Here is a 15,554-nt window from a genome sequence, read left to right as displayed (position 1 = left end):
TGACCTCATCGCGATGGTTTCAGACCATCGCAATTATTGCACATCTCTATAGAAGACACTAGGGAAAGCTGTAGTGCATCTGCATATTGCATATTTTAGTGTATATATTATTACTAAAGCATGGTAATACTTGTAAAATGTACCACCACAACACAATCACTTAAAAAAAAAAAAAAAAACATACAAATTACCTGCAGTACAATTTAATATTATTTAAGCAAATCTCAGTGTGAAAACCAGTCTACCAATATTTCATTAACACGCAAGTAAAATTTTACTGTAGTCTTGCAAGTGAGAAAAAAATTTGAAATCAAATTTTAATGGTGGCTTCAATTCACACCTGATCAATTTACTTCATTTACAAGTGTTTGGTGGTTGTATTATTGACAGTAAAAGCCTAAACCTTAAATATATGATGACCCAATTTTTTCCGATGTATTTCCAAGAAAAAAACATAGTCTTGTATTCAGAACAATATGGTCGTTTCAATTGCTGAATCAAAAATGAATGAGAATTAAATGTCAAAGCTCAAAAACAGACAATTAATCGTCATAATCGCCAAAGCCCTAAAACAGACAATTAATCGCCATAATCGCAATGATTTATTAGACAATTAATCGTCAATCAAATTTCATAATTGTGACAGCCCTAATTGCAAGTTCACATTACGTTTTTTTAAGTACAGTCACAGGCAAACCTCTTCAAAAACAGATCATCTGTCTCTTATGTGCAAAATAAGCATAAAACATGATGTGTTTATGTAGTTTTAACTGTTTTTCTGAAGGTTGTTGAGGGTTCAGTCAGTGGAGGAAGGAGGATTGGCAGTGTGATATGATCGCCACCTCTGCTAACACGAGCACTATGCAAAAGCATATAGAGAAAACAATCACAGCTCTTTACTAAAAGCTGCGCCCATTAAGAAAACAAAGCATAATTTTTGTGCAATTACTGCCTGCTAGTTGAGTTTGTGACAAAACATTTAGTAGTATTTACATATTTATTACTGCATAATATAATGCATTAAAATAGAAATTTAATTTGTTTCATGAAGTACAAGTTGATTTTATAATGTCTAAATACATTTTTTGCATATTGTGTTTTTAATGTGAATAAAAGACCATTTTCCCTATATATTTAATTGAGGATTTCTTTAAAAAAAGTCTTGGTCTCGTTCTCGTGAACCCAGTCTCGTGTGATAAGGGTCTCATCACACCCCTAATTGATGACTTTATTCATGTCTAATGTCATACATCAAAGACACAGATAACTGAGCACTGTTGGGCCTCTGTCCTTTTGCAGTTGCGGACTACTTCCGAATGCTGTGCTGCCCCCTTCCTTGGACCACAACTATGCCCAGTGGCAGGAGAGAGAGGAGATAGCCAGAGCTGAGCAACCTCTGCTCATGAAAAAGATCATCCCTGCTCCGCGACCTAAAGCCCCTGGAGAGCCTGATTCTCCGATGATCCCCACACCACCACCACCACCACCTCCACCACCCAAGCTTATCCATGGTGAAAAATTCATTTCAAAGCACTGCCAAAGCTGAATTTAAAAATTTCCTCAACATATACTCATGTTTGTCATCCTTTTGTCTGTTGCCTTTGGAGAACTGGGCTTACATTTATCCAAACATTTTTTTACAAACTAAGATATGGTTTCTCATACTTGGAATATGCCGTGCAATATAGTGTGCAGGTTACATGAACCTCTTTAATGATATTGTAATATTTACCGGCTTAACAGGGCTATAAAGCACAATTTAAAAAATACCATGAAAACTGAATTTACAAGTAATTCTGATAGGTTTGGAATAATGTTAGGATGAGTAATCTGGTGACTAATCTTTTTCTCTCTGGCTGAATTAAAATTTGAGTGCTGTTTCAGGGGAAGGAAATTCATATTTTGCTTATGTTTTCAGTACAAACAGATATTTAAAATGTGTTTGTAGATCACTTACACAGGGTTGTCTCTTGTGTTCAGACTTGAGTCATGAAGACATCCCTGAGCTTCCCCCTCCCCCTGATGTCGGTGACAACAGACAGTGTGCTCTTTGTCTGAATTATGGAGATGAGAATACAAATGTGAGTGATCACTCACCCAAAAAATACAGTAGCACATACAGATGATTTGTGATTCATGGATTTGTGATTCTACTCTAATTTGGCCATGTTTGTTTTGTAATCTGTTTTTTAGGACTGTGGGAGATTGCTTTATATTGGTAAGAATGAGTGGACCCATGTGAATTGTGCTTTGTGGTCAGCAGAGGTGTTTGAGGATGTTGATGGTTCTCTCAAAAATGTCCATATGGCAGTCAGCCGAGGCAAACAGCTGGTACGTAATCGAAGCCATATGCCATGTCATGTTTGTTCATTGATTTAGAGTGCTACAATATACCATTTATGTACTTTTATGCTTACTAAAAATGCTGTTGACAACAAGTCTTTCACCTAAAAATAGACCACTTTGTTTTCTCAGCGATGTGAGAATTGTCGCAAACCTGGAGCCACAGTGAGTTGTTGCCTGACCTCCTGTACCAGTAACTATCACTTCATGTGTGCCCGTCAGCAGCAGTGTGCTTTTTTAGAGGACAAGAAAGTTTACTGTCAGCGTCACAGAACTCTGATAAAGGGCGAGGTAAGAAATGAAATCTCGGTGACCAGGTAATGGACTAGTGATGTCTTGTCTATCTTTTATTTTTTATTTATTGCAAGTGACAAATCTGTTTTAAAGGTGGTACCAGAGTCAGGCTTTGAAGTGACTCGGAGGATCCTTGTGGACTTTGGAGGGATTAGTCTGAGAAAGAAGTTTAGTAATGGGCTGGAGCCAAACAGCATCCACATGATGATAGGTCTGTTTCTATATGTCTTTACATGTTTCTCATTTATGAACAAAGGTCTAAAACATACTTTTTTCGGTACAGGGTCTATGACCATCGACTGTTTTGGTATGCTAACTGAATTGTCAGATTGTGAGAAGCTGTTTCCTGTGGGATATCAGTAAGTTTGCAAAATTAATATGTTATTGAGAACACTCGAGATAAAAAAGTTGTAATTTTTTCTAACCATTTTTTTATTTGGCCAGATGCTCACGGGTCTACTGGAGTACCCTGGATGCCCGCAAGCGTTGCGTCTATAAATGTAGAATTCTGATGTGCCGGTCCTCTATGACAGAAAATATTGATAACATTTCATCAGTTACAGAGGACAACCGCACAGTGGCTCATAGTCCTCCACCTATATCAGGTAAAAAGATTCATGTAACATTTAATGGTCTTCGTTCAAACATTTGTTATGCTTTTTAAAATACTTTTTGTTTCTTAACATTTCAGTTGAAGTGGATTTGGCTTTGCCTGGACCCACAGATTCCATAAAACCCCAGAATGTGCCTTCCAGACCAAAACCAAGGGTTTATTTTAGAAACCGACACCCCAGCTACCCACCATGTCATCGTTCTCCCACTACCAGACCGCTTCCCTCCCCAGGTATTAGTTACATAAGACATCATATTTTTTACATGGTTTTATCCTGAAAAAATATTTTTCAAAGCTATAGTGATTTTTCTTTTTCTTTTTTCTTAAAGATGGTTTTACCAGATCAGTCCATGAAATTGTGACTGTGGGGGACCCTTTGCTGAGTTCAAATCTACGAAGCATCGGATCTCGCCGACACAGCACTTCCTCTGTCTCCCCTCAACCGCACAGGCAAAAGGTTTCCTCCCCTCCACAGGGAGGAACAGTATCTGGTCAGACCGGTAATCCATTTGCTGTCTTCCTGTCCTCAACCTCCAAGGAAACCATAACCAGGGACATGGGAAAAGGAAGAGCAACATCTGGAGAAACATCTCACAGTCGAGAGGCTAATGCAATAAACAGTGGGGCACAACGTCGACTCAATTTTGGTTTCACTGAACGAATAGATGGTACCAAAAAGCAGTCAGAGGGTGACAGTTTGAAATCATCGCAACCAACTACCATAAGTCAGGTGTCACCACCTCTTGGAACTGCCGTTTTGACAGGGCATCAGAGAGGAAGTGGCAGTTTAAGAACAGAGAAGGGGAAGCAAGCCACAAAAGATACCGACCTTCCGGCTGGAGCCACTTTTACGTCCAGTCATCCACCTGCCACTCTTCCAAAAGACAAAGCTAATCCAGTTAAAGAAGGTAATGTTACATCAGTGTCTGCATCAAAAGACACAGGAAAGACTGGTTTGCCTCAGCCGGTTTACAGCAAAAGTGGAGGTAGGAAGTCCCATGACTATGTGTCTGGCCCAGCTCCAGCAGCAGCAATGAAGCCTCTCTGGACATCTGGTGCAAAGGTGGGAGAAGAGGACATAAAGCGTGGTGTCCAGGCGGGTCCTGCCATGATTGCTAGTCATGGAACTTCTAGCACCAAAGAAAAACACTCCAAAGCTAAAATGAATGTGACCAGAGATGCATCAAGAGAAAGAAAAGAAACTCCTCAAAACAGAAACCAGGTTCTCAACAGCAACTCAAAAAGCAGTGGCGTCAAAGCAGCTCAAGGTCCAACAGCAAACAACAGTAGCAATAAAGCCACAGCACTGAGCCTTAACACACTTTCTGGCACAGTGGAAGTTAATAAATTGGATCAAAAGGAAGGGGAAAAGCCATTAAAGTCCAAAGACAGATTTAGCCTCGAGAAAAAGCATGCTTCAGCAGTGGAGGCTATTCAGACAAAAACAGGAGTTGAGAGAAGTATCAAGCCACCACACGTACACTCTAAATCATCTAAAGAAGTTGCTCCAGTTGAAAAGAAACAGAGAGAGAGACTGCCTTTGAAAATGGATCCTAACGGAACCAAAGCTGTTGGCATATCCCCTAACACAAACCCTGTCACGACCGGCAGCCAGGGCCCCCAAAGAAGGTCCTCTCGAACAATGGTTTTCTCCCCATCTGCAAGCTCTGAAAGTTCTGAGTCCGACAGCCACATCCACCCGGACGATTCGGAAGGGCATCTTATGGACCATATGTGTGCTGATGAAGGAGAGGATCATAATTTAGAAGATGAAGGCAGTGTTGATAAACACCATGAGGAAGACAGTGACGGTTCAGCGGGTTCAGCGAAGCGCAGATACCCAAGGCGGAGCGCCCGTGCGCGATCCAACATGTTCTTTGGATTAACCCCTTTCTATGGTGTGCGATCATATGGTGAGGAAGACATACCCTTCTACAGCAGCGGGGAATTCTCCATGAGAAAGCGGACGGGGAGCAGCAAACGCTCGGCTGAAGGACAAGTAGATGGAGCAGATGATATGAGCACATCTTCCTCGGCAGACAGCGGAGAGGACGAGGAGGGAGGAATTGGTTCGAACAAGGATGCATACTATTATAACTTCACACGCACTATCATAAACCCTAACTCTGGTCTTCCACCAATTGCTGGCATTGATCAGTGTTTAGGAAGAGGGTCACAAATCCACAGGTTCTTGAGGGATCAGGCGAAGGAGCAGGATGAAGATAGCGACGAGGTGTCGACCGCAACCAAAAATTTGGAACTGCAACAGATCGGTCAGCTGGATGGTGTGGATGATGGTTCTGAGAGCGATGTTAGTATAAGCACCAGCAGTACGACCACTGCCACTACTTCATCCACACACAAAAGTTCAACAAAGAGGAAGGGAAGAGAAAGCAGGGCTGACAAATTAAGTATCGACTCAGGGAAAGAGGCAGAGAATACCACGAGTGCAGGGGGTGGTAGCTGTAACAGTCGTAAAAATCAGAAGGATAACTGTCTTCCGTTAGGGAGTGTGAAAACACAGGGACAAGACACTCTTGATTCTCAGTTGTCTCTTAGCACTGATCTCCTCAAGTCTGATTCTGATAACAACAACAGTGACGACTGTGGTAACATCCTGCCGTCTGATATAATGGAATTTGTGCTGAATACCCCGTCAATGCAGGCGTTAGGACAGCAGACAGAAGCTCCTTCTGCTGAACCCTTCTCTTTAGATCAGAGTTACGGGGTGGACGTTAACCAAAGGAAGGACATGCTGTTTGAAGATTTCACTCAGCCGTTGCCTAGTGCCGAATCTGTGGAGAGCGGAGTGAACAGTTCAATTGCCGTAGAAGAGCCCTACGTTCTTCCTCTCGAGCTGCCCTCCGACCTCTCTGTTTTAACAACCCGGAGTCCAACGGTAAACAACCAGAATCATGGCTCACTCATCTCTGAAACCTCAGAGCGCACCATGTTGGCACTCACCACAGAGGAATCTGGAGAAGAAAAAAGTGAGAAGAAACAAAGAACAGGTGTCACCGTATCCACCAAAAGCCCACAGGACAGATGTGGAGATTCCCAGGTTCCAGAAGGTCACATGACTCCAGAACATTTTATTCCAGCACGCATTGATGGCGACCACATTGCGAGTCCTGGAGTGGCAGACACGGGGAGCCAAGATCCGACAAGAACTACAAGCACACCAGGTTTACCTAGTTCGCCCACTGTTCCTCTCCAAAGTCAGAAGTTCACTCCTGCAGCCACAATCAGTTCAGGTCCTGCTCCGATCACAAGCTCGGCTGTTCAAGCTACTGCCTCTCAAATAAAACCTTGTCCAGAGAAACTGATAGTGCTAAACCAACATCTACAGCCACTCTATGTATTGCAAACCCTTCCTAACGGTTTAACACAAAAGATTCAGATCGCCTCATCTGGAACAAGTGTCATGAACACGAGCGCCCCTGTTTTGACAGGCCTCAGTGCTGGCATCTCCACCTCACAGTCCATTTTTCCTGCTGGTGGAAAAGGATTAGTTCCCGTTTCTCACCACCCACAAATCCATGCATTTACTACTACCACTCAGACAGGTTTCCAATCGGTTATTCCAAGCACCACATCAGGCCTCCTCATAGGAGTCCCCTCTCATGATGGCCAGATTGGCGTAACTGAGGCAAGACACAGGCACGATAATTCTACTAGTGTCGCTAGTGCCTCATCCATTATGACAGCTCCTCCCATGCTCCCCTCTGTTCAAGGCAAGAAACGTATTTCACGTCTTCATTCCCATAAGAGCAAGAAACCGGCACGTTCAAAGAGTCAACCCACACTTGCTCCTTCAGATGTTGGGCCCAACATGACCCTTATAAACCTTTCGCCTTCACAATTTGCTGCAGGAATCCCTGCCCAGCCAGGCCTGATAACCGCGACGACCACACCTCATCGCAAAATTCCCAACATCATAAAACGACCCAAAGCAGGGGTGATGTATTTGGAACCTACTCTCCTTCCACAACCCATGCCCATTTCCACCACAGCACAGCCTGGCATGCTGGGACATGATTCCTCAACTCACCTGCTGCCGTGTACAGTGTCAGGGCTCAACCCAAATCAGTCTCTTTTAAACGTGGTGTCGGTGGCTCAGAGTGCACCTGGAAACTTTTTGGGGGCAGGCTCGGTGTCACTGAGTGCTCCAGGCCTCATTAGCTCGACAGACATCACAGGACCTATAAGTAACCTGCTTATCAAAGCCAACACTCACAACCTGGGCCTCCCAGAGCAACAGATGGTTCTTCATTCGGGAACCCCGATGATGTCTCAGCTTACTAATCCTGTCCAGACATCCATTGCTAGCAGCATCTGCGTTTTTCCCCCAAACCAAAATATAAGCATGTCTGTCAACCAACAGGTGGACAAGGAGGGCAGCGTTCATCTCCAGCATTCAGTCGGTCGGGTCCTGACGGATAAAACTGTTGACCCGAGTGCAAGTTCAATGGGTCAGGTGGCTCTCGCCCCTTATCCTGTTACTCGAGAACTAAACAAAGGTCATGTGCTTGGAGTCCTGACGCAGAGCTCACGAACCTCTCCCATTGCACGACCACCGCATCAGCTACAATCCTTTAAGTCGCCTGCTGGACGTGCCTCCACGGCAAAAGGAAAGCAAAAAGCTAAACGGCCTCGACCAAGCTCAGATAAGAGCGGTGGAAAGAAACATAAAGGACTTCAGTCAGATATACTAACGGTTGACATCTCTGCAATTCAAGCCTCGTCTTTTACAGGGTAAGAACATGATATTTCACAATGTATTGTGCTTATGGTTGGTGAGTGAATATTATTTCAAATGTACGTTTATTGTAGGGACCAGGAACTTTCATCACCTGAGCCAATGGATACAGGGCAGTCTAATGAAAGTGGTTCAAAAAAGAGGTAACGAAGAACAAAGATCTGCACGTTTTCATTTTGCACAATTGTCTCTTAGCTAGTTTAACACACATTTTTCTTTGTAGCAATTCTGTGACTATGAGAGCTGATTCACTTAAACAAACGACCATAGCTACTTGTGATAAGAACCCAAAGACTGCGGGTGAGTGAAAAAAGCTACTGTCACATAACTGGATGATTTCTGTTTATAAATTTCATGTCACAGAGGCTCTTATTAGTGTCTGTTTAGTTTAGTTATAGATTTTTGGGCCAGATTTTTTCCCAACACTATTGCAGGACTGTCAAGTAATAATGATGAGAAATGATCAAATGTGTTTTCAGTGGAATCACCCGATCACAGGGACAGTGGGAGAGACTCTTCTTTGGACTACAAACCCAGGAAAGGGCTTATGTTTGAAATCTGCAGTGATGACGGATTTCAGATTCGCTGTGAAAGTATTGAAGGTAAGTGAGATACAAATAATGCGTATTTCAAGGTTATAGCTTCTATATGAAGTCTAATTATTATCGGTAATTAGACAGATGTATTGATATTTACAGAAAGCATTTGTGAAGTAATTTATAAATTAAATTAAAGTCGGTTATCAAAATTAGTTGTAAATTTTATGTTATGAGGGTGTAAAAAAATGTCATTTCTGACCCACTCAGTCTGGAGTTAATTTCCTGTTTCAAATTCCTATTTATTTTCAGAGGCATGGAAGTATCTGACAGATAAGGTACAAGAAGCTCGGTCCAATGCTAGACTCAAGGCTCTTTCGTTTGACGGTAAGATGTTGAGATGTGTTTTTTCCATTTGTATACAAAACATTGCTATTGCTTACTCATCCATTCACATTTTGTATTGAATGTCTTGTCTTTCAGGAGTGAATGGGTTGAAGATGCTGGGTGTGGTCCATGATGCTGTAGTGTTTCTACTGGAACAGCTTTATGGAGCAAGGCATTGTCGAAACTACAAGTTCCGCTTCCACAAACAAGAGGAGCCAGATGACCCTCCTATCAACCCGCACGGATCCGCCCGTGCTGAGGTGTACCACAGGTATTTGTCCTGAGAACCCGCTGCCTGTTGTTTCATCTGCTGCCTGTTGTCTGCTTTCCTGTAGCTCAATGATTATAGAGCATGGCACTAGCAATGCCAAGGTCGTGGGTTCGATCCCAGGGGATTGCACATACTTGGATACAAAAAAATAACGCATAGTATAATGCAATGTAAGTCGCTTTGGATAAAAGCGTCTGCCAAATGCGTAAATGCCATGCCTGGGGTCGTAACACTGTTGTTCTGTAGTTAATCTTTAAAATCCTAAATGACTGATTGTTTGGTATGATGCAGTACATTAGGGCTGCAGCTATCGATTATTTTATTAATCGAGTATTCTACAGATTTTTCTATCGATTAATCGGGTATTCGGGTAATAAATACTCTTTTCTTTATTAAAGAGCAATACTAAATATACAAGAGAAAATAAGACGGGTCTCTTAAAATGAACAACTAATTTGTTTCCTTTTTAGAAAAAAATAAAATTTTATTGCTGAAATTGCATACATTAATATCTGTGAAAAGTTAACCCATTTAATACATTACATTATATCACATATAATACAAATGTATAAATAAGAAACATTCATAAAAATAGACAGAATCATTTCCAAGGTAAACAACTAACTTCAGTTTATGCATGATGCATTTAGTTTATCTAAATTAGTTTTAGTTTCTTTTTTTTACTATTAATTAGTAATATATTTGTCCACATAAAATACAGAGTTAACCAGACTTTTATTTTGGCAGGTTGTCGGAAGATGCTTATTTTTTAGTGTCTGTTTCTTCACTCAAACAATAAAATGTAACTCTGGATGTGAAGTTCATGTCCTCATAAAGTGCAGACGCAGACAAACGTGTAGCACGTTAAACTGTGCAGTTCATTCACTCAGACACGCAGAACAGCCAGATGACATGTGTAAATAACAGGATTCGGCATCCACTGGTCCGCATCTAGTTTGATGGACTCAATGCAGCCGGAAAACAAGTTTCACTCGCAAAATAGACTAAAACAGTGACGGTGAATGCATGAGACTTGAGAGCCCTGTAACATGAATAGAGTTTTGCGGGCTGTGCGTTAGGAATAACGATCCGTGGGGAAATGCAGCGCTCCGTGTGTACTGTAGTTAAATGATTAAACAAAGCGATGATTTTTTTGTATTCGAATAACTCGAGCAACTCGAGGAATCGCTTCAGCCCTACAGTACATCCCCATCTATAGCATGTCATGTAAGTACCTGACTTTTATCCTTCTAATTCGTAATTGTCTGTTCATAGGAGATCAGCTCTGGACATGTTTAATTTCCTGGCATCAAAGCATCGTCAGTCTCCTGAATACTACCCCCAGGAGGAAGATGATGAGGAAATGCAGCTGAAATCTGCTCGGTGAGTCACCTTAATGACTTTTGTTCTCGCTTTTCCTCTTTGGACCAAATCGTCCAACACCTGTTGTTTTTCCCCATTTCTTTTCACAGACGGGCCACCAGCATGGAGTTACCACTTCCTATGAGGTTCCGGCACTTGAAGAAAACATCCAGCGAGGCTGTAGGTGTCTACAGGTATGAAAGCTTTATATTATAAACCTTAAGGAAGAAAAAATAAAGCAGGTTTCCTCTTTTCTTTACTGTTTAAGGCAATCTTGTAATGTTCACAGATCAGCCATTCATGGCAGAGGTTTGTTCTGCAAAAGAAACATTGATGCTGGAGAGATGGTGATCGAGTATTCTGGGACTGTCATACGCTCTGTTCTCACTGACAAGCGGGAGAAGTACTACGATGGCAAGGTAAAAACCTAACACAGATTCCTCATGACCTGTAAATGCAGTATCTTCAGTGTTCCTCACAGAGTTTTGTCCTCTTTTCACTCTCAGGGCATTGGCTGCTACATGTTTCGTATTGATGATTATGAAGTCGTTGATGCCACCATGCACGGCAATGCAGCTCGTTTCATTAACCACTCCTGCGAGCCCAATTGTTTCTCCCGTGTCGCCAGCATCGATGGTCAGAAGCACATTGTCATTTTCGCCATGCGCAAAATCTATAGAGGAGAGGAGCTCACATACGATTACAAGTTCCCCATTGAAGATCCAGGCAATAAGCTGCCTTGCAACTGTGGGGCAAAGAAGTGTCGCAAGTTTCTCAATTGAAAGCAATTCACAAGCTGAAACCATCTGTGAAATGCGTAAAAAGAGTGTATAACTTTTAAAAAATGTTTTATTATTGAAGCAGGCTCAGGTTATCGGAGGGTTCATAGTATTGTGCCTCTTAAGTTTGTATTTAAAAAAAAAGGCAAATGAGGAGAGTCGCAACAGAGAGGATCATCTTTATGTCCTCATTAAATGCCCAATTTAAGAGATTTGTGCCCCCCCATTCTTAACTTTTGTATATGATATTTTATTTGTTTTGTTTAATTTCGTTTTTTAAGACGGTGAACTGTTTTAAATTTGTATTGAGTCTGGCCTGCCCTTGCTTACGAGCCTGAATTACTAAAACGTTGCCACATTGTTCCATTTTTCACCAAAGTGCAATTTTGGAAGGGAAAGATTTAATCTTTATAGACTGATGAACTGCAGTCAGTACATAATCCTCTTGTTTTTAGCCTGACCTGTTTAAACTTCTCTCCCTTTTTGAATGTACATTGAAGCCTTTAGAGCATCCATGGTCGTCCTTTCCAAGCTGGGCCTGATTCTCTTATGGAAGACACTGTAAATATCACCTTGTATGCAGAGATAAATAAGGGGAAACACTAGGGGGAGCAGTGGTCCCAGGAATTAATTTTTAATCTGCGAAAAAGCTTAATTTTGTCAATGGTAGAAAGAAACGTGAGTATGCATAGTGTGTTTGACATGGGAAGAGTAGGCCAGCATACATTTTAGGAGAGGAGGTGAGTTTTAGGGGCTGGCTGGGCTGAGATCCTGGTGGACTGACAGCCAATTGACCACAGCTTCTGAGGTCTGGGGGAATTGCATTTGTTTTATTTTACTGTCCATTTTTATAGTCATTCAAAGAAAGAGTAGCTAAATCACATTTCATTGCAGAAGATTATTTGCATGTGCTATAAAATTTGTACGATTTAATTGATCTTGTCAGAGTCCAAATGCTATAGCCTGTTTATTTATTGTGTCTCGGCAAAGGGAAATTAATTCTCCCTAAGCTTGTGGTTATGTACACAATTATTAAGATCATGTTTGAGACGATTTAATACTTTTATTTCTCTTACTGACAAAGAAGTATCATTTATTCAGTGTGTATATAATATGTATATTTTTCTATACAAAGAACTAAAAAGCACTCATTGGGAAATAGCACTTACTGTGTAATGATTGTATTTATATTTTTAATAAAACGTATTTATTTTGTCAACATTTTTGTAGGAAATTGTAGAGATTTACAACACTAATGCTTTGCCCAGACATTTTTATAGCGCTGTCTCTTTGAAAGATTTTTTGTTTATATTTTTTGTAGGCCAAATTTTCTTTTCTATTCCAAAGACTGAAGCGGTTACTGTTCCCACAGAATGCGGTCCACCAGTGGCTCACATTGCCAACCCAATCAAGCATGAACATTTCATATTAGGTTTAGTGAGCTGTGAAGATTTTAAGGGAGTCGCAAGTGCAGATATGTTTGATTTGACTCTCTTTGTGCCAGCCTTACAATCACATTTAGGAACAGCCCACCTTCCCCTTCAAAGCCCTCTTATCTATTTGTAAACGTCGCGCATTTCCTCTCAAGAGTAAAATGTAGAAAAGATGCGTGGAATCATTCTCTGCCATTCTAGCAACTGACAAGTTCCAAAGTTTATTCCATATATTTTGTTATATCAAAATATTTTCTTAGAGATTGGTGTAATGCAAGGAATTTGCCACGGAGGCTTTCCCATGTAAAACTACTTCTAAAGCACTATATATATGGAGGATTGGAGGGCAGCGGGCTCTCTGTTTTTCCTCATTGTCTTGTGCACTGAAGATTAGTCGTCTTCCCAGTCTTCAACACGTGTTGCCTTGGCACTGTGGCTCCAGCTAGCCATTCAATGCACATTTTGTGCTTGTATCATCGCTCTTTTCTCTATAATACCCATCGTGCTTGTTTTTATCCATGCCCTTTTAAGGGTTTTGTTTGACCCCTTTTAAAATAAGGCAACTGTTATGGCAACACAGATGTGACTTGTATTATTATGTGGATTGTTCTTCCATGGTTCTTTAAGATATGAAGTTTGGTGCCTTCTAAGTAAATTTGTTATGGAAAAATCCCCCCGTGTGTCTTGACAGTGTAGACGTTTGCCGGCATGCATCTCTTGGGGATTGCAGAAACCTAGGGCACAAACAGATTCCTTTTATGGGTAAACAATCCACTTGAAGTTTGACTGTATTGTTTTGTTTTTCACCGAAGTTCTGATGCTTTTTAAAGGGATGCTGTAGCACGAGGATGTGGACGGGTATTGCGGAACGATTTGGGGTCTGTAAATACCTCTTCACAAAGCTGCTTTGTGCAACTGTGGCTTCCTCAACGAGCCACTATTAAGGCCAGTTTCTCTCATTGCCTCGCAGGTTTTTGATACTTTTTTTTCTCAGCCACTGCAGACTTCCCCTTCCCAATATCACTGTTGATCATTTCCCAGCATTTCACTTTGACTACAGCACTGAAGATCTGAGTTCTGTATGTTGCGCACGCATACGTTTATCATTGTATATGCGTGTTTTGTTATGGAATCGTGGTTTAGCCATTATTATTTCAGGGATATTCGGGGTCTGCCCGACCTTCCTGGCACCCCTGTGGAACAGGGATGTGCTGAATTCTGCAGCTTGGCCGTTGTTGAATGTATTCTTGATCTTACGAATTTATTTCCTTCATTTTTTCCAACAAGAAAGGCTGGGAAGATACAGGATTTGTATTTCATAAAATGGGAGGGTAATACACAAATGGCAATCTTTGCAGGGTTATACAGAAACTATTGCTCAGTCTAACGAAATAAGATTTTATTTTAGTAATATATTTTCTTTTGTAATGCAGTTACAAAGGGCTTTGAAATAGACTCCTGCACAGACATCAGTACAACTTCAGACGCTCCACAAACCGACGTGATAGTGCTCAGTCAGTGTTGCAGAAGCAGACATGCTCTGTTGTTTTCCTGGACTTTACTCTTCCACACCACGCATGTGGTACCACACCTGTAATTATAACCTACAATATGTACACACACAATATAGGTGGATATATATATATAAACTAAACGTGTATGAATAGTAACTTGTACTTCAATATCTACACAATATACGGAATGGTCAGACAAACTTAGTTACGGTAGCAAACAGCAACTTCATAATGGTTAATTGCAATGTTCAGTGTATAATCTAATGGTTTTGTGTTACAGGTAAACTTAAGAGTAACTAATGTGCATCATTTTAATATCAAGATCAAGTACCAGTTTTTCTGTGCCTGTGTAAGTTCCCTCAAGCGGAGCTTTGCCGTTTTTCTTAATTCTTTTCGTTTTAGCATTTTATTTGGAAATGAGCGGTATTTATATGATGACACAAGTTCATGTAAAATGTGGTTGTAAACTTCTGTATTTCTTTTTTTTCCCGCTTTTGATGGTGTAGTCTGCTTTATTTTACTTGTACATTTTTAACAATTTGTGGACATCAGGAGAAAAAAGTTCTTGCCTGAACCCAGCCGTGTCACCTGTACCTCTCTATCCTATTGGGACTTAAGTTGTACTTTTTCTTACGTCATGTTTTGTAATAAGTAATGGTAACCATTCTATTTATTTATTTCTGAAAACGTTGAAACATCTCTAGATTTACACTGAGGTAGAGGTGTCACGTACGCTCCCTCTGAGAGCAGTTGACACAGCTCCCTGTTTATGGAAATGTATGGTTCAGTTTGTACAGAAATGTGTTGCGGACCATCTGAGGTACTTTAGGGAGCGAGAGAGGTCGCAGCCTTGAGACGGGGAGATTTTAATTTGTTCCTCCTTAGTTTTCCTTTGTCTTAAGAACGCTTCCTTTCCTCTTCAAGAATTTCATGTTGATATGAATACTGACAGTTTTAGTTTTTTTTTACTTTCTCCAAGTTTGCCCCATCAGTGTTTTACCATTTTATAGAAAAATGAAGGAAAATTGTCAATCCTGAAATAGTCAACCACAAACTACTTAAGGATGAATGTATAATGAGGAAAAAAATTGTACATAACTGTAAAAAGGAAAATTTCTAATCATGTTTATTTTCTATGCACTTTTTTATTTAAGTGATAGTTTAAATAATAAACATGTCTTGTTTACTCAAACTTGTCTTGTCTTTTAAACCATACTAACAAAATATTTTGTGATCCCTTCTCTTTTAAACAAGATGTGAACG

General features: G+C 40.8%; 1 protein-coding gene across 1 annotated transcript in view; it reads left to right on the top strand.

Annotated features, from left to right (window-relative positions):
• Positions 1–15,477, top strand: part of kmt2a (lysine (K)-specific methyltransferase 2A) — a 37,686-nt gene extending 22,209 nt beyond the window's left edge. Inside the window, exons 18-35 of the mRNA XM_057350370.1 lie at positions 1,300–1,511; positions 1,981–2,081; positions 2,194–2,331; positions 2,476–2,634; positions 2,731–2,848; positions 2,921–2,996; positions 3,082–3,242; positions 3,329–3,481; positions 3,580–8,005; positions 8,084–8,152; positions 8,233–8,309; positions 8,489–8,611; positions 8,858–8,932; positions 9,029–9,203; positions 10,479–10,586; positions 10,676–10,759; positions 10,855–10,984; positions 11,072–15,477. Of these exons, the coding sequence (XP_057206353.1) occupies positions 1,300–1,511; positions 1,981–2,081; positions 2,194–2,331; positions 2,476–2,634; positions 2,731–2,848; positions 2,921–2,996; positions 3,082–3,242; positions 3,329–3,481; positions 3,580–8,005; positions 8,084–8,152; positions 8,233–8,309; positions 8,489–8,611; positions 8,858–8,932; positions 9,029–9,203; positions 10,479–10,586; positions 10,676–10,759; positions 10,855–10,984; positions 11,072–11,347 (6,661 nt within the window). The 3' untranslated portion in view covers positions 11,348–15,477. The remainder of the gene's footprint in view (positions 1–1,299; positions 1,512–1,980; positions 2,082–2,193; positions 2,332–2,475; positions 2,635–2,730; positions 2,849–2,920; positions 2,997–3,081; positions 3,243–3,328; positions 3,482–3,579; positions 8,006–8,083; positions 8,153–8,232; positions 8,310–8,488; positions 8,612–8,857; positions 8,933–9,028; positions 9,204–10,478; positions 10,587–10,675; positions 10,760–10,854; positions 10,985–11,071) is intronic.
• The last annotated feature ends 77 nt before the right edge of the window (positions 15,478–15,554 follow it).

Source organism: Triplophysa rosa, linkage group LG14 (genome assembly GCF_024868665.1).
Source record: "Triplophysa rosa linkage group LG14, Trosa_1v2, whole genome shotgun sequence".
NCBI classification, from domain to species: Eukaryota; Metazoa; Chordata; class Actinopteri; order Cypriniformes; family Nemacheilidae; genus Triplophysa; species Triplophysa rosa.
The sequence above is the reverse complement of the archived record's forward strand: the minus strand, read 5'-3'. Positions and strand labels throughout refer to the sequence as shown.